Genomic DNA, 19,998 nt, shown 5'->3' on the forward strand with positions numbered 1-19,998 from the left:
TAAGATTCCAGTCTTATTAATACATTGAAACAATGCGAAAGAATAATGAATAAAATATATAAATCCCGTCAGTGTTTTATTGTATTCTCAAAGAATTTATTAAGGATCTCTCAAGGAGAGCCAATTCTTTACTATTAATTTTGTTTTCACTATTTCTCGTTCACACAAAAATCGTGATTGATACATACACGAGAATAAAAATGTGTCTCAAATATATTTGAAGCCTTAGCAATCCATTTTTCGAGTACAATCTCGGACGGTAAAGTTTCAGGAAACGCAAGATTCCAAGCCTGTAAATAAAACAAACGTAATAATCATGCATATCGCACAGAACATTGTGCAGGATAATGTAAAATTTAATAGTTTAATTCGAATTGAGAATGTTCGTAGTGAAACAAAATATTCGTATTTTGTAAATATATGATATTCTATTTTTTCACTGCACCGAGAAAAACACAAACACAAGCATATTTTCATATACACAAATAAGAAATAAAAATAGATTTAAATCATCCACAAACGCGCACAAATTATTATAATACGGCCATAATATTATGATTCCTCAACCATTGATGACGTCATTTTTGACAAACATAGTGATTCTTAGGCTTCACCGGATTTATTTATGTTTATATGTATCAATCGTCTTAAAGTAGTATAACAAGAAAAATGTATCGATTTCCAAAAATGGTTAAATATTTATTTCAATTATGTTCATAGAAAAGTATTATATAAATAATGTATTCGTTTGTCTTTCTTGAAAGTAATTATCTACATCAACTAGTAAAATTCAAACATTCACAAAGAGCAACCAATGTCCTGTACATCGCGTTTAACAATCTAATCATAAAGGATAAGTTAAATTCGTTTACTGCTCTTCTTCAATAAAACGTCACCAAGCATGATATATTTTAATGAATGGCCAAGATGATAAATGTCCGGATGCTGTCGGAAGTTTGCTGGCATTTTAAAGACCATTTTAATGTTAAGCATAACGAAGACCTATTGTGTTTGAGCTACATCGTCTGGCCAAATATGTGACGTGTTCTCACATTAACAGTAAAAAAACGCCATTCGTCAATCAGTGGTGTTTAATTTTTAATGCATACAACTTACGTTAAGTGTATCCAAATCTCATTAGAAGTATCTATATTATTGTGTTGGTATATTGGATTAATGAACAAACCCTAACTTAAGATAAATTAGATTTTTCACACAATTTCATATCGACACTGAGAAGGATGACCTACTCGCCTATATCCCCCTCCGCCTCCCATTCAGTTTGTATGACATGTTTTGTTAATCTCTGTGGAAATGTATAGGCATGTGTCTAGTGTGCCTGAACAAGCTGCCCTCTCGTTGAATTGTTGTATTACTTCTATTTTAATAAACTATTTTTTTTATCATGTCTACGTTTTTACTATGTTAAACGTTTCAATATTTCTAAGATTTTTTTAAAGAAAATTTCAAACCGTATACAAATACGGTCACTGTTTGATAGTTCTTGTTATTTCAGGAGCATATTACTATGAATGGGACACGAACAATAACAGACCTTGAGTCGATCCAGCAAAGGCATGTGAGTAATAGTGCATAGACGAGTCAAACATTTATCTGCAATTTTGTTCAAATATTCCAAGTGTTCACATTCTGCCGGTTTTCCAGAGTTCACGTTTGTATGTGATGTTCTATCTTTAAGTCGTCTGTCATATCGCGCGACACAGTGCAGAAATACGTGCACACAGGTCAGCATCGAGTTGAGGTTAAGTTTCCACTCGTGTTGAACAAACAACTCAAACGTTATTTTGTACGCAAGCCAACACTGTTCTTCTGAACTAAACAGACAAAATGCGCATGATATTAATGTATTCCTGAATGTGAATTTAATTATTGTAATGTTGATTTCATTTTTTTGTTATAATGTTTATGTAACTCAATAATTAAGGTTTTTGTTTGCAAAGTATTATATTTTATATTGTTGTCAGACATGATACTGCTGGATTAATTTGATACCATACCTTTCATTGTCATCTAATTTACTCTGCAGGCGAATGGTGACATTTTCAAACGCTTCATCCATCTTGAAGAAAACAAAATTGTAAATTACTTTGTTGTAATATAAAAAGATTTAAATACTTCTGCATTTTTTTATAAATTGGTCACTTATCAAGCTAGGTTTGTTTTGAAAGGGGGATGGTATGACTAATAGGGCAGAATGTCTATAATGACCAATTGAATATCATCCGATGACCCTAGCAACGATTTTATTGATGATCAAATATAATATAATGCTTAAAATATGTTAATTTATGTGTAGTAATTTGAAGCGGAAACAAAAGAGGGCTACAGACCGACATACAGCTATACTTTACCATATTCATTCAGGAATATATAGTCACATACATAACAAATATGAAACCTTGATTTTTTCTCGAGTCCGTTGAAGTAAAATTGCACACACTGTTTCCAAAGAAAGTAGATCAGAAATGAAAACATTATTATCTTGTGTGCTTAAAGTCCTTGCGATTGATCTTGATAGATAACAGTCCATTTTGTACAGAGGCTTCAATTTCCGAATGACGTCTTCATGGTTACTGTAATCATAAACAAAATAAAACGTACAGCTTACTGTGCAATGTGAATATTCCTTTGTTGTTTTTAACTAAACTGAAAATGTATACATGACCGTAAATTAACTGAGAGCAAAATTAATTTTAAATGAAATTATATTCAAGAAGAAAAGGATTCACAAACCATTTTCGTAAACTTGTTTTATATGCAACTTCGCGCACATGGTCTGTTCCCCACCACTTTTCCGATTGAATATCTAGATTGCGGTTTGGTTCATTGAATGGTGTACAGATAGCAGATGTGATGTGCAGAAGAGGTAGGCAAAATAACCACGAAGGTTTATCACTGTTGCTGTATTTGATAAAACAGTTGACGATGTAAACAAGAGCCTTTGGAATGTTGCTGAAATAAGAAATAATGTATTATAATAAAATGAGTCGGAATAGTACGCGATGTCCGTTAATTATCATTAATGGCTTGATTACATTATCAAACGGACAAGCCTCATGTTCAAAATAAATCAACTGCATAGTACGTTGAGGTAATACAGATGACATAGATCGTGATGATCGCTAAATAATGGTAGAGTACGACACGTCGTCTGATATACGGAAATATTACTCATACAGATAAACCTGAAATACCAGAAGCAGACTAAGCAAAACGTTATTTGCTAGTTTTAAATTACATGGCTTACACTTCTCTAAAATGTGTGCAAATAGATTCAATTTCCACTACTTGTTGATTGTCAGCATCTAATGACAAAAGCAAACATTCACACAAGCGTTCCCATGTTTCCATTTTCAGAACAATTCCAAAGCACTGGCAAATAACAACTGCACTCAAAGCTTGGAGAACTCGGTTTTCACTTCTTTGGTTTGATGGTTTGCTTGAAATTAAATCAATGACCGCAGCAAGTTTGGGTTTTGTTACCTAAAAGATTTTTAACAAATAAAGCATATAATTATTATTTTGTAACAATTTATCAATTATAGAAATAATAATAAGACAAGTTAATAAAATGAAAAAAGGAAAAAACATTTTATTAGTTCGAAAACTATTTACTTTAAAACATGTTATGACAAAAAATTAAATGAGGTTAATAACTAAATATTATTTAATCAAGTGGAAATTGTAAAATACGATTCCCCTTAATGTCACCTTTATAGTTTTAACGTTAAATGTTGATACCTGATATAATTTTCGATTAATGTCCACGATAGCATTTTCGCGTTTTGAGTCTCTATAAGTTTGAAAGCAGGAGTTATGATACTGATGCAGTTTACCTTTCTTAAATGAGTTATGTCAACATATGGGGTAAGTGTCAACTTAATACCTCTCAAAGTTTTTAAAATATGGCCAATTATCACTTGATATTCAATTGATTAAAATATCATAAATCAATGGCGGTGATCGTATCTGAGCTCATAAGATCTTGAAGTAAATCGTGCCAATTGGATTAGTCGTTAACCTTTTTTTAAATGGAGAAAGAAAAATCTACGAATTATATGACTTTGTAAGTGTCAATCGTTTATAACGTATAAACTAGTTTGGTTTGTGAGTTGGAGATCAGTCCGTATAAGATCCTGGGATCTATTACTGTAAAATCATGACGAATAAGACTCTTGTTGACAACTCTGAAAGGTTGTGAGTAATGCCCCTAGGACAAAAAAAAAAACTCGACGCCCTGAGCACAGGGCGGTCTGATTCCAGTCTTCTCTGTATAGGGTAGTATAACATTGTTTCTACTAAATACGCGATGAATACCTCGCTGTGAAATTCATCTGTAGATTTCCAATACTCCATATCAGTAACATAAACTCGTAGTACTCCATCAAACAGCATAATACAGTGGTCAATGTCGCCTTTGATTGATGAACGGTTTGCTTCACTGATCGGACGGGTAAACAGCTCCGGAGTAAGGTCATTTAAATAACCTAACGCAAGGTGCTTGTTGTCCGAAGCGAAGAAGCTTAATGCCTTTTGGAATAGCCCGGATTCAGGAAGAACAATTCCATCATACTGATGCCAGAAGCCTTCAATCAAATTGTATTAAACTTAATAATCAATAATGGAACACTATTTAACACAGCAAGCAAACTGTGAAATGATAATTCATACGCATGTTTACACCAAACACGAGAATCTTGATGCTTACTTTTTCGTGTCAAGTTGTCTCTGTTTTCAGTTCTAAATTAGCTTCGAATATTTTGTAGATTATCAATTGCGATCGTCGTAGCGACTTATTTGTAACGTAAGTACATTATTTACATGTCGGAAACAACAAATACCACTATTTAAAAAATAGTTAAACCTTAATGTTCGATACGCAACACATACGGTTGCTAGAAAACAAACACGACTTAAATGGTAAAAGGAAACCACGAAATCGATTGATGTTCGAAGAAAGAGCAAATGAATCATTCTTACCATTAGATGTCTCAAAAAGACCACTTGCTCTTAGTAGTCTGTTGTGATTGGGGTGTCTTGATTTGTAATTTTCCCAATGTTCTTTCTTTGACTTTGAGTTAACAACAACGTATTTATAATCGATGCCATTCTTAAGCAACCTACGCTGTATGGGAATGGAATATTCATATTCGAAGCATTTCCCTTCATATTTCCTACAAATAAGGTAAAAATGCTTTAGTTTAATACATATCACCGAATCTTTCGAAGCAATGTTAAGTTGATGTGCGCTATACCATTTTAAATATAATGGCATAGATGATCTTTGATCGCTCACCTATTTTATTACTGTTTAGAAGAACATTACGATATTTTGCTAATCACGTGTTTGTTAAAACTGAGCTTACATGTTATGAACAGATTTGTTCTTAGGGAAGTGTTCAACAATAGGTTTTCTTTAAGTACAAAATAACTCAGGGCATTGATTATACAAAACAATCCATGACCACATATTCAATGTAAACAAAATGCGTTGTTTGGTTTTACTCTAGTCACACACGTAAAAACGTTTACCATTCTATATTAAACATCAGATCCCTCTGCTTCTCCTCAGGACGAGGCCTGTTTTAGCAGAATTTTGAAAACGTGATAGAGGACTATCCGAATTTAAATAAATGTGTAAGTTCGAGAAGAGCTCTGAATGCATTTTAAAGTCGAGCACATCTAGCATTTAACAATCAAGACCCGACAAATGTATATCTCATAAAAATCATTTTTAAAGACTAAAATGAACTACAAGATGGTTCATATAAAGTTTTTCGCACCGTGGCCCGTTAAAGTAGAAGGCCTTATTTGAACTAACTTTTAGGATGACTCTTTCTGATGACATATAAAAAAAATCAAATACATGAGCATTTTGGATTGTGATTTTAAAAATTATGATTACAATATAACTGTTTACAAGATGTGCTTAGTCAATGTTGACCCAGATACTTCATTTGAACAAACTTAGCTAAGGGCCACTACGAACTGAAAATACGAAATATTGCAACATGGCGGCAGAAATGCCATATTCTTCGTTTTTAGTATACAAATAAGGGGATAATAGACTTCCATTTTTAGATTTAAATCAACGGTAAGTGGCGTTGCAAAACCTCAAGAGAATATGATCCAGATTTGGCAGTGATTTCTAATTTGTAATATATTTTGAATGGTCGTTTAGCCAAGAATTTCTAATTTATCGTAGGTTGTTTTTCGGAAGTAGTTCCCATGTTATAAAAATAGTTTTCGAATAATAGCAGCTCCTATACAACAAAGAACACACTTTCTATCAGAATTTAAGAGCTTGAAAATCAATAACAAGGTTACACTGTTGTATTGTCCTCCAAAAAAAAAACAAATTGAAAGGATGATAGCATTAAATGAGATGTTGAAAGAAACTGGCTACAGTCTACTCGCAACAACGAGATATTGGATATTTCAAAGCCAATATATTGGACGCTTCAAAATGAAAACTGCGAATATTGTGTCAATCGGTTGAAAAGAATCGTCAACGAATTGAAATAATCTTATTCAGACAGCAGAAAGTTCAGAGGGAGGATGTAAAATTTTAGAAAGTATGGAACCAACGTTAACTAAAAATGGCGCGGCAGAGGCCGACGCGTATCCCCATGCCGCATGTTTGCCCCAGGGGCGCCCCAGGGTTGGTAATGGGGCCATGCATAGTTGAGATTGACCGTTTTGTCATTAGAGATGTTCAGTATCAACTAGAAGTGAATCGGTGTAGAAATGAAGAAGTTACAGTAAAAGACAATTTTGGGTGGGTGTGGCGTATGTGGGCGGGGCGCCCCAGGGTTGGTAATGGGGCCATGCATAGTTGAGATTGACCGTATTGTCATAAGAGAAGTTAAGTATCAATTAGAAGTGAATCGGTGTAGAAATGAAGAAATTATAGGAAAATACAATTTTGGGTGGGTGTGGCCTATGTGGGCGGGGCGCCCCAGGGTTGGTAATGGGGCCATGTACAGTTGAGATTGACCGTATAGTCATAAGAGTTCAGTATCAATTTGAAATGAATCGGTGTAGAAATAAAGAAATTTTGTAAAAGGCAATTTTGGTTGGGCGTGGTCTATGTGTGCGGGGCGCCCCAGAGTTGGTAATGGGGCCGTGAATAGTTGAGATATACGCTATTGTCATAAGAGATGTTCAGTATCAATTTGAAGTAAATCGGTGTAGAAATGAAGAAGTGAATGTAAAATAACATAAAAAATGAGTGAAAATCTCTGACCCGGCCCCACCCCAACCCCCATAACTTTTAATCCAGGGGTCAGATCAAAATTCCAAATAGTGCAGGGTCACACATATGCTCATAGCTACCGTGTGTGTAAGTTTCAAGGTTCTAGCGCTTTTAGTGTAGGAGGAGATAGTGGCCAGGACGGACAGACGGACGGACAGACGGACGGACAGACGGACGGACAGACGGACAGACGGCGGGGATAACCACAATATCCCCACGCTTTTCAAAAAGCGTGGGGATAATAAAGTGGCGACGCATTATGAATCAACAGAGCTGTGGAGAGCAATCTTAAGAAGACACGCTATTCGTAGAAAAGGCGCATGAAACTTTACGAAAACTTTTGCAGCCATTACTTCTGACAGGAAACGGCAGAGGTCGTGTTCTTCTATACATTACATACAGGGAAACATAACCGGTATACTTATAATCAACGTATTATTCAAATGATCGAGGAAAAGCGTTAGAATGCTTAATTATTTTACCGAAAACTATTGATCCGTACATGAGCATATATTGCAACCATATTTCTTACTAAAAAGCGTTATTTCGCTTATTTACACACGATGCATACATTCGTTTTTTAATATATGCCACATATTTTGAAAATCGTTATTTTATCAAACTGTAAACAAGTCCCTCTAATTTACCTTTTACCTAATTCTAAGTGAGTTTAAATAAAGTTACTATTGGGGCTTGTGAAATTTTACATTTAGAAGTTCAATTTGAACAAACTATTTAGATGCTGACTATATTATGCTACGCACACAATATTCAACTCATGAGCCCTCCTGTTTCAGGGGAGTAAGCGTTTTGTTTTTCAAATTGACCTTTAGCTTTGATGACCTTCCTATACAGGGGACCGAAACGATGTGAATTACTTAAAAGTGGTTTAAACTGGTTTAAAATGTCGTTAGATTTACGGATGTAAGGCGATTCCAAAACTGCTCATGCGCATTGCGCAGGTAAGCAAAACAACAATCATTGCAACAGGAATGTTCCTGAACAACATACATAATACGATCATGACCAACAAAACCATTTTTTCTTTACAAGTATTAACAAGTTTCATACTTACTTTTCGTGACAAACTTTTTTCATTTCATGCTTTAAGCTGTTCCATCCATCTAAGTTTTCATTACCAAATCTTATGTAGAATCGATCTTCAGGTTTGCTCATCAATTCAATTGATAAATAAACATGGAAACGGACAACCAATGTCTCACTAAAATAAAATTTAATTTTTACATATAAACGTGAGTGCATTCTTTTTGTTTTTAACAATAATAAACCAAAAGCCTCCATTATATTATTACATAATTATATTTTCAGAAGATGGCGAAAAAAATTAAGCGACTCTTCCGATACAATGCAAAACTAGTAGATATACCTAATTTTCGTCATGCCCTTTGTAACCTGAAAGTAAAGAAATACATATAATTTACTAAATATGAATAGTAAAAACCGCTCAACAATTCTTTCAAATTAAAATGCAAGTATCAGATCCACACTAGTTATGATTATTATTCGATGAATGGCTCGGTGACCAATGGAAACATTTCATATTCTTTTTGATATAACTAGATCATGTTTGTAACGTAGTAAGATGCTCATATGCTTTTTATTTTTAAAAGTACAATGATATATACGCACGGATATGCACATTAAGACGTTTGCTTAATCAGATTATACCTCGAAATTCTTCCAATATTACTATCCATTTACGCCTCAAATGTGTCAAATATATGTAATCATGTTTTAAGTATTTAACGCTCTGCTAAATTCGCCTCAAGAATCAAGTATTATTTTCAATAATCTCAACGCAAAGCCTTCAATGATGTCATAACACCAACTACTGTCAGACAACTTAAAATCATTGCTGGCTGCCCGTTAAGCTGACATGTCTAAATTATATCTGAAAATTCTGTTTGCTCGATATGCGGACTTAAATAGAATAATATCAGTAAGGGTTCATTCGCACTAACCAACACACATAGATAGTTAAAAGTTAATATTCTCTAAATTCCGACCATCTATGCTTAGTAAAAGTTTAAATAATCTCATGATAAATACACCGGTCAATTCAAAGTAGTATGTGTGCCAGCTTATCATTTCACTTAGCGCATATTTTCACAAAAAGTACAAACGTGTTAAAACATAAACCAAATAGCATATCATTTTAAATAAAAATAAAGAAACATTTGATTAAATATTATTTAATAACATAATCCTTACAAACACCAGCGCAACTAGGTTTTGACTTCTGGAGTCTCTATTAAATAAAATAAGAATGCAATATTGCGGTAGTCGAAAGTTTCGATCGTTTCAAAAGTATGATCAGTCGATGACCTTTTGTTATTACGTAGCACATGAGATGCGAAGCTGGAGATGTGTTTATGTAGAGCAGATATTTTTTACAATAATACATGATGTTCTTATTAATCTCTGATAACAACTACTTCGTCTAGTATGGTAATAAAAAATCGCAAAAACGGCTGGTAGCGTGATTTGAATTATGTGTCTTGCGACATGAATTGCACTGATTAATAAATGCCCGGTTTTCGTAAAGAATGTATGTTTTTCAAATAGATGTTTCAGATAAAACACTCCCGGTGATATCATTTTTGAAACCAGCATTATAGGTATGGATCATTTCATTTACAGGTCGGCAATCCCGCCATTCAATTGTATGACAGGCAATTGTAAATTTAATATTCATCTTTAGTGAACGCTAAGCCTTTGGGGGTAATACATATGTTTAGCATTGTGTCAAACTTTAGATGGCGCAATAAAATAAAAACATATGCAATTAGCAAGAAAATTGTATTGAAAAAGTCTCTAGAGACAGGTGTACAACGCATTTTTATATAAACAAATAATATTGCATGCACTGCTTAAAATTGATACTTACAACTGGTCCGAAAGGGATTCCTACTGCAGGCACAATTGGCAATGTGTCAGCATAAGTTTGGTACTTGGTTTCTGTAGTCCTTTGTGTGATGTTGCTATTATCAATGTTCTGGATATTTGGAACGGGGATATCATTTTGACTTTCGCTTTCGCTTTTTGTTGAATGCATAGCGATTGTTTTCTTTTGCTGCAACTTCGGTGAACCAGAATTTGTTATGTCTGTTGTGTGATCCTTTACTGTGTGTTGTTCATTATCTGAAGTCTGTCTGGAATAAATTAGTGTCGATTGCATATTCTTCTGGTCCGCTTCGTACACAGAACCTTCAGAATCATCACCACTATCGCAAGTAATATACTCTTCCGAGTCATCGCTGTGTGAATTGTACTGATCTCCGTTGTTGGGACCACGGCATTTATTGGCAGAAGACGATTCATGTTGTTCCACCGCTTGATTGTCTATGTAAAAATGATATTGACTAAAGGCTTTAAAACAATTAATTTATAACAATTCACGAACAATATAAAACTTGATAATGTTAAAGACATGTTATTGTTGATTTTGCGTTGTTACTTAACTGAACATTACAACTAACCAATTTCTAAACTTAATGCACATCTTACCATAGCTTGCTATATTTTTTTCCGGCGATACACGCATAGAGTTTTGGTCTGTTTTGTCATTTTCCTGAGAACACTCTGCACATAGCGTTCCAATTCCTTCCTTCCCACAATTAGTGCACTTCATGGTAGAGTGCCGCTTTCCATACTCTATCTAAAATATTTTGTGCAATACATTTTTTTTAAATATAGCACACAGATAACAGAACATGTAAATCATCTGAAGTCGTTGGATCAACGGGACACACTGTCAACTCTTCAGAAAGTGGATATATTTTGAAATTAAGTGAATGTCTTATGTTAACTTATGTTTTATTATTCGACTATTGTTAAAACCTTGTTAGCATCCATAGTTAAAAGGATACTCGAAAACACTTGAAAAGATCTGAACTTCTGAACATTCCAAACTGAATATTCAAAATTGGTGATACCATTAAGTGTTAAATGCTCCTAATAAACGTCTTAGTTTGGCATTGAAACCAATTTTAAATGCTGCATATGCAATGAGCTTGGGTCAAGAGAACATGTTTTGCCCACAGATAAACCGACTCCCAGTATTTTTTATCAGAGCTGTTTCGTTATTGGAACCAACAAGCACCTAATATGACAAAGTCATGTCTTGTAATATGTTTTCCAATATTGTGAAGTAAACTGAAGTTTTGCATCAAAGATAAAAAGAGGAAATTAATTAAATTTCAGACCAATTTGGTATTTTATCTAAATCATCGAGTGGAAATCTCAGAAAACGGTGCGCATTCAGTAATGTTTTATCCTTTTATCCACATTTCGGACGCGCTAGCAAAGTAAATGCGTCAAATAGGCCTGGATTTTGCACGCGTCGCACGTCAAAACTATATATGAGAAAAGTAAGCTTCAATTGAAATGGAACGTAAATTCTAAAATGTGCTATTTGACCTTAAAGTAAATTTATCTAAGAGCCACAGTCTAATATTGTCACATTCAGTCATATGAAAAGCAATTAGCAGAGAACATATATAATCCGCTCAGGGATGTGTATTACTCACATTTACCGTTCATAGTGTCTAATTATGCTTTTTGATGACATTGATCAGACTGAAAATTTGCATTTTAATGTGATTATAGGATAAACCCGTTTTATTTTCGACATATCGAATATATAAGCCTGAGCATTTCGAGTAACACACGTGGCCAAATTCTTGTCATTGGCATGAGCATGGTGTTTCATGTGTTGTGTTCATGGAAAAAGACACACATATGTGAACAATATATAACACCATAATCACTTTATTTTGCAATTCACCATTTTCACCAAAAACATTGCCGTCACGTTTCGAAGGTCTGTTGTTTAAATAAAATGTATTCACATTATTTAAAATGTGACAATTATTTTGAAAAACGTCATTTTACCAAATTTTGAACATGTGCCTTTAAATTCATATGATTTTTCAAAGGTAAAATAAATACTCTCACAAAATCTAAGTAAATATATTGAAGAAAAACGTAAAACGCTTATCGCAAAAAATGTTTATTCGATAAAAATGTCCATACTTAGCCATTATTTTAGAACTGCTTTGTTCAAATACCAATACAATATTTCTTACCAATATTGTATTGGTATTTTAACAAAGCAGTTCTAGAATGTGTGTTTTGCTCTCAATTTTATTTTATACATTTTTTTTATGTTACACGATTTTCAAACGAATAAAATATTTTCAAACGAATTAATCGGTTCTTGTGTGCCACTAGTAGTCGATTTATTTTTTTGGATTGCTATGAAGGAGATTTTATGCTAAGTCTTACTTGTGAACACAAATACAATTTAATTCAAAGTTTTAACAAGGAAAGTAAATATATTTAAATATTTGTTAAATACATATAAACCACAGTTTGAACAATACAAAATTAACCAAACAAATTCAGTTAATAACTTTAAGTCCTCTAGTACTGATGATGCATTTGTATATTTTAACCTAACTATTAATACCACCAAAATAAAAACACAGACGACAGACGTGATGATTCTTTATTAGAAATTGTTAATTTTGCATCTTTCGAATGCACTTTTCCTTCGTATGGCACATATATTTCAAAATTAGTTTGATATACGACAGCCTGTTCATGTATTAAAGACTTCAACAAACGTATTTTATAGTGATTTATTATTTAAACAATGATACATGTTGCATGAAGTAACAACGTTTTTCAATTAATACAACTGTTTGGTTTGCAAATATAATCCTTCCTTGAAATCGTTATTGGTTAACGGAATTTTCATTCATAAATTTATAGTGACGTGTTAGAACGTTTACGGTAGGGTAAATATTTTGAATCGGATGCTAAAATAGTAGTTAATAAACTGATTTAGTCGTTTGATCATAAGGAATTAAATTCGCTACATTTTTGTTGAGTTTCTATCATGTATCAATAATGTACCGATTTAAGCATAGTAATAGTTTGCGGTAACAGCGCTTACAATGTTCTTAAAAATATAAATTATTTTACCGGTACAATGTATCCTTCTCAGTAATGCAAATCTATTTATACTCAATAACATCAAGACAGCATATAATAATTATGTATTCAGGTTCGTTGATTGAAAGAAAAGAATCGCACAATATTTGCAACCGATGCCCTGCAATAGAATAATCAAACGACACAATAACATTTACATGTTGTACATCAAAATTGTTAATTAACACTTGGTGACTAACTGAGATAACCTTACTAACGAATTGGGAAGCAGAGTATACAATTTTGATTTCTGGCATGGGATAGTAATTTGATGAATATGAAACAATACAATGTATATTTGTACATATACATCCTAACTATGCAGTTGGGATTTTTACATTCTGTATTTTGCTTTAATCTGGTATGATCTGTAGATAAATGGTGCTAATTTCTCAAATCTTGTCAACACGAAATGACTTAAGTAAATATTTTTACTTTCTTTGTGTCTTCATGCCTCATAAAGTTTTCATTCTGTTGGTTTTGTGCATATTAAAAGATTGAGTAATTAAAATGCAATTACATCAAAATGTAAAGCTGTTTTATTAATTTTAAATTTGAATATCTATGCTTTGATTTTAATAAAGTGAGTTAATGTGTTATTGTATTTTCTGGTTATTTACGCCGATACTAAAATGAAGCATTATTGGTACAATTGAGCAACTTTTCGTGATGTTAGGGTTAAATAAATAAATATGGCCTCTTCAATGTTATGGGTAAAGTTGTTCTTAACTATCAGTTAAAATATGCATAAAATTTTTTATGCGAGATTAAACTATTTATAAATTGAACGTGTTACAAAAAATGATAACTTTTATAATGTTTTCTTATTCTTGAGGTGTATTAACTATATCTTATTACAAAACCATATGTTATTGATTCATTCCTACGTTTGTAAATTTAATAAAAATGTATAAACTTATTTGATTGACATGACAATAAATAAAGACATTTATTATACCTTATTTCTAAAGTGTTTTAGTAGATTATCAGCAAATAATTAAGCTTAAGTATTTAATTTAATTTTAAAGCGTGAACGATTTAACTTTTCTCTGATTATCAAACCCAAATGTCATATGTTTACAAAAAGTACTTACAAAAAAGTGTGTTTAGCAGCTTGACCAAGCTCCTAATACAACAAAGTAGTGCGCACGAATGCTTCGTCCTTGTTTAATATCATGATTAACATGCCACTGATTATCTCTATATAAGTACTTTGTAACGAGGGTGTTGAATCACGTGACACTGTTAATCGAATCATTTCATTGAACAGGTTTTGAACGCTAAAATCATTTACATAATAGATGCTCAGCTATATTAGGTTTATGTAAATAAAATTTAACATGATCAAACATGCTGAGAACATTTTGCAATAATCCAAAATGATAAGTATAAATTAATGGGATGGAACCAACTTTTATTTTTTTATTGATATCTTTATTCCTATTACCGAGCTTACACGTTGTATTAAGTATGATTCAATAAATAGTTCAAACGATGCAACCATAGACACTTTATGGATGCATTCGTGAATGTATCAATGCATTTATTAATGCAGCCACCTATACATTTATGAATGCATTCATGAAATACCGCCTTAGGCATTCACTCAAGACGCTGATCATCACAGTCTTCATGTGTATGAACATTCTTGGTGATAATACATACTCAATATTTCTTTTAACTGGTAAAGCGACAGCCATCAGAATGAAGATGGTCGGATATTTGTAAAATCTTGCATCTCATTGCACGGTAAAAAGACTCACCGTTCTAACTCTTGTGGATTGCATGATGTATGTTAATTGAAATTATGATTAAAATTTGCAATGATATACTATACTGATAAACCTTGTAAAAGTATCGATACATGATTTGTAGCCCATGAGTATGAAATTTCGAGTAATACATGATTCAAAAGTGTTTTTTTGCTGAGTCCGAAACTGAAAATTTTGTTTGTAAGAATCTGGGTCACTTTGTTTAAAAGAAGATTGGCGACAACCCATAAACAACAATAAATCCAAATATAGAGGGAGTTTGTCTAAAATTAAGGTATACTTATGGGCAGTACTTTGATTGGGTTACATTTCAGCCTATAGAATTGGCATTTACATTTAAATAATATGCTTTAGACGAATAACTTGTTCCAGTTAATCTGCTCTGCATTTAATACCAGTTGACCTTGATTAGTGAAGTTATTTAAATGTTAAAAGTTGTTGAATTACATTCATCTTTAACCAGGAGTGTACAATCGACATAATGTATACTTTTCAAATTTTAGCACGTGTGATGATGTAAGTTTATATGACTTATCATTTCATTTGAGACTCTTTTATATTGTATAAAATCAAAATGATAATAAAACACATCCGACGGAATCAAAATGTAAATAACTTTGCAAAATGATAGTATCATTTGAAAAGGTCCCTTTTGCTTAGATAAATGCTCGAATATAAAGTATCAAAGAGCTTCAGTTAAATGGTTTAATTCACACAAAAATCAACATGGAATGTATAGACAGCTGTTTGGCAATGGGATTTATTTTTGACTTACTCTCTCAGTTAAGCTAAACGCGTTAATAAATAAAAGGAATGTATTCACTTACTTCGGGCTACCTACTGTTGTAATGGGGATTCTTAATTCTAGTTAACTGAAAGTTCATGCATGCATATGACAATTGTGCATTGGTAAAATACCTATGATGACTGTATTGACCCTCAGCTTCAGACCTGGTTAATCCAAAATTATATTACATATTATGTATATTCGACCTTCGCATGAGCTTGTTGAATGCATGCACAATGTATTTCAATTAAATAATAAACATAACTGATAATCATCCTATATTTATTATTGCAAATTATTAAACAAAACTACCAATTAATGTTCCTTTACTGTTTCAACTGGCACGGATACAGATTATATTTATCAACTTAAATAATGGAGAACATTCAAAAAAACGAAATGAACTTCTTTACACTTCTTAAAACACATCAAATTATAACTTCTTTAATTCTATTGTTTTAATGCCATTGTTTCCCTTACACGTCGAAATGGAGAAGTCCGGTTTGTCTCCTCACCGTACATACCTAACAGTTAAAGACCTTTCGATAAAACGTTGTTTTCATAATAATACGAAATGCAATTATGACCTTGGGGTGGCTGGCCTAATTTTCACCACTAGTTCTCTTAAGCGCACATATAAGAAGAAACCTACAAATATAGCAATAAATAATACCATTGGTAATTATTTAAAAATGAATGCGCGTGCATTCATAATTTCATTTTCTCAATACGTGTTTACGTTTGTATTTCGAATCGCGCGACTTGTGCGTTAGGACTAGTAGCACAAATGTTTGAATAGTATGTCGGTGACAAACAGCAGCAAAAACTATTCAATGTCACTGATCAGTCGTGATTAGTAAGTATATCTGCTTTAATAAACCATTAAGTTTGAATCACAAAATACATAAGATCCTCAATAACTGCCATTCATCGGATACTTATAACGAAAGTTCATCTTAAAAGGGCAATTCACCATTCGTCACGAAATAATAATCACAATATTATTAATTTCTTTCTTGTCATGTTATATAACCAAGAAAAGCACTGCATTTTCATAGGAAGTTTAGAAGTAATCATTTGTGAATCAAAAAACAAATGTTGCGGAAAACATTTTCAACAGACGTATGGTGCTATGTAGGTGTCACCACACGCTAATGATTTCGTGTATTTATAAACAATGAAACAATGAATGCACTCTTCGCAAGCTTATAAATGCTTTGCATGTATGGCACGCAACATTAATGCATGGATTTTAATGAATGACCTGAACAGTGCTGGTAAAGATTTCGCCAAACCGAAATAAATATATATGCGTGCGTTATTCTTTCAATGACATGTTTTAACTATTTAAACATTTACATAGGGCGTTTGACGTATAGAAACACTATAAATAATTCTTATCGAATACCATTTTGTAATGATTGAATGACAACTTCTAAAAATGATATAAGTTGTCTTTTTGTCCAGTGTGTTATAAAATTTTATTTGATTAGCGGATATCAAAGAACACTTACATTATACATTTATATAATTTATGGGCTATTGACTATTTCAGCTTTCACTGAAGTCATCTTATGAATGAGCCAGCAATATCGTTTGCCCCAATTATCCAATATGATCTTCAAAATAAATCAGCATTCTTTTTATGCCAGAATACATTTCTGAGCCAGTGTTATTTTATGAGCCAGCATTTGAGAAGAAATCTAATGATGTGTTACGTTTCCAATACCACCTTTTTTGTTAAGAGAAATTTGCAGCTAACATGTTCCTTTACGCCTCCTATCCGTAAGTTTCATACTAAATTGGCAAATCTTATTTCCAGAGTTTTCTTATTATTTCATGGAATTATACGATGTCATCTATTTTTGTTACCTCTTGGTATCTAGTTCCTTAAAATGTGTGCAATAAGTGGCCTATGCGACTTCACCAAATCAATTTGAACGACTCCGTAAGGACGGTGCATGACGGAAAATTGGCGATACCACATGTGGGCTTAACAACGGACAAGTTCAATCAAGACATTGCCCGTGAAATTATTTTGAAATCCAGTCAGCTGTTGATGACAGATGTTTCCTAATGTTGATCCCGTATTTTCGTCTCAAGCGGAGTTCTTAATTTTCAAAATGAATAGGATAATACAGAAATATTCTTGCCTTCTTCAGAAAATTAGCATCGTTCAATTATGGCCGATCAGATAGCTCACACTTTATCACCTCATGCTCGTGTAAAGTCTAACACTACGTTCTAATTTCGATTCACGCCTATTCTCAAACATGTTATACGCCCCCTTTCTATAAAAAGCGAGCGACATATAGATAAATAAAGCAACTGCTACGATCAAAACGGAAGGGATCTATTAAACTCAGGGATCGCATGTTCGCTAGTTTTACTTTGTCTTTCGAAGGAAAAGTCAAACCGATTAATGCAATAAAGGAATGATCGTCTCTGAACAAGACATCTATGTATCATCGCACTACCCCTTGTAATATAACTAACAAGATTTCCGAGGACCATGCCTGAAGCAAAATTTCTGTTCACTAAAAAAATCGACACAAAATACACGATCAAAATATCAATGTAACAAATGACCCGGTCGCAGTATTAACAAAACAAAATGTACCCGCAAAATTTTCAACTTCGGCAAAACCGCAGGTAAACATCATTAATCAATACACACATTATTTCAACCTGTATAAATACATTATTGTGCTTATGAGGATTCGAAACAAAATACATCGTCAAATTGTTGTTCAATGTTCAAGCTTTTACATTTTCTCAGAGAATATAACCTAATGATAACATAACAATCTCGACAATAAGAATTATACTTACATGAAGCGCTGTGTAGCAGTGAGGCAAAGCTCCTCACATAGCAAAACCCTACGCACGAATGTTTCTTCAATTTATGTTATCTAACAATTTGAAAACGAGTTATCTGTCAATTCGTTCCAGAACATTGCTTTAAGATATGTGTATGTCACAACATTGATAAAGTATGTGTTATATAAATAATTATATCTGATTGCACTGCAACGGACAAGAACGTACATGTAATGGGCAAAGTGCGCGATCACCGTGCGAAATATTTGATTAAATGAAACAAGTTCTATTCTTCCATCCACATCTTCAACAAGTTATAGATGAGTTATTTTCTATTTTAGTATGTAAATCATTGAATACAATCTAATCTCACAGATCTTTTTTACAACTTTATTTATCTTTATGTTAACTACAATATACAATGTAGCGAAAATAGCTAAAATGATAGAAATCTAAGCCTGGAATACCTAAAAATATATCATAAACAAAAAAAAATTCTTCGTAGATTATAGTATATAGTATTATATATTACTAGTATATACATTTGTAAAGTAACTTTCATTAGATTTCAACTGAATGAGCGTACAGTCAGTTATATTTAAATAGCATATGAACATGCATTTGGTTATAATGTAATTCAAGTTTAAATGTGTTAATGGTTATTTTTGTTATTGCCTTAATATATGAAAAATATATCTGCTATAATTTTCGAAGTGTATCTTTTACCCCATATATGTTTGTGTTCAGTTAAGGTCCTGTTTAGGACCTTACAACTTGTCAATCGAGTGTCACATACTCCCCAAATATACGAATGTACTATACTAGTATAGCGGGTAGTTATAATTGCTAACAACACATGTATCGCCTACAAGAAATTAATTCAAAAACTACATATATGCAATAACGAATGTTTTATATATAGCTTATATAGCAAAATGACTTAAAACATATCTCTGACAAATAAGAGCATACTATTAAGACTTACGTAGCGAAAAAAACTATAAAATACTTGTTAGCACTACAACGCAAAAAGGTGTTGATTTGACATATCACTTCGTAAAATAGATAAGTGGGAGGACATTTTTATCTACAGTATTCTAAATCTGGTAGATCAATACGTTCAATTCCATAATTCAAATAATATGAATACGTCCCTTTAAAGATACCTGGTATGTAAATACGTTAACATTGTTTAAACAAATAGATTCGCAGTTAGATATGGTCTTAGTTCGATTGCTTTAAACGAGTGCGTAAATGTAGTGTTCATCTATTGTGTATAAAAATTGTTTTGCATTGTTTACTTCAAGCCTTGGGCTACTTCATGA

At 32.7% G+C, this 19,998-nt stretch overlaps 1 protein-coding gene across 6 annotated transcripts in view; it reads right to left on the bottom strand.

Moving 5' to 3' along the window:
* Positions 1-19,998, bottom strand: part of LOC127833710 (E3 ubiquitin-protein ligase rnf213-alpha-like) — a 237,314-nt gene that overhangs the window by 93,938 nt on the left and 123,378 nt on the right. For 3 of the 6 annotated variants that reach the window (XM_052359130.1, XM_052359128.1, XM_052359129.1), the window contains exons 6-14: positions 8,352-8,400; positions 5,002-5,195; positions 4,339-4,607; positions 3,269-3,504; positions 2,755-2,973; positions 2,420-2,594; positions 2,019-2,080; positions 1,556-1,835; positions 189-290 (exon numbers count right to left, since the gene is read on the bottom strand). The exons of 1 other annotated variant lie outside the window; for it this stretch is intronic. In XM_052359130.1, coding sequence (XP_052215090.1) covers positions 189-290; positions 1,556-1,835; positions 2,019-2,080; positions 2,420-2,594; positions 2,755-2,973; positions 3,269-3,504; positions 4,339-4,607; positions 5,002-5,195; positions 8,352-8,400 — 1,586 coding nt within the window. Of the gene's footprint in view, positions 1-188; positions 291-1,555; positions 1,836-2,018; positions 2,081-2,419; positions 2,595-2,754; positions 2,974-3,268; positions 3,505-4,338; positions 4,608-5,001; positions 5,196-8,351; positions 8,499-8,663; positions 8,690-10,184; positions 10,640-10,804; positions 10,956-18,685; positions 18,751-19,998 lie in introns of those variants that run through there. 2 more of the 6 variants (XM_052359132.1, XM_052359131.1) reach the window with 2 other exon arrangements.

The sequence above is a fragment of the Dreissena polymorpha genome, chromosome 6 (genome assembly GCF_020536995.1).
Source record: "Dreissena polymorpha isolate Duluth1 chromosome 6, UMN_Dpol_1.0, whole genome shotgun sequence".
NCBI classification, from domain to species: Eukaryota; Metazoa; Mollusca; class Bivalvia; order Myida; family Dreissenidae; genus Dreissena; species Dreissena polymorpha.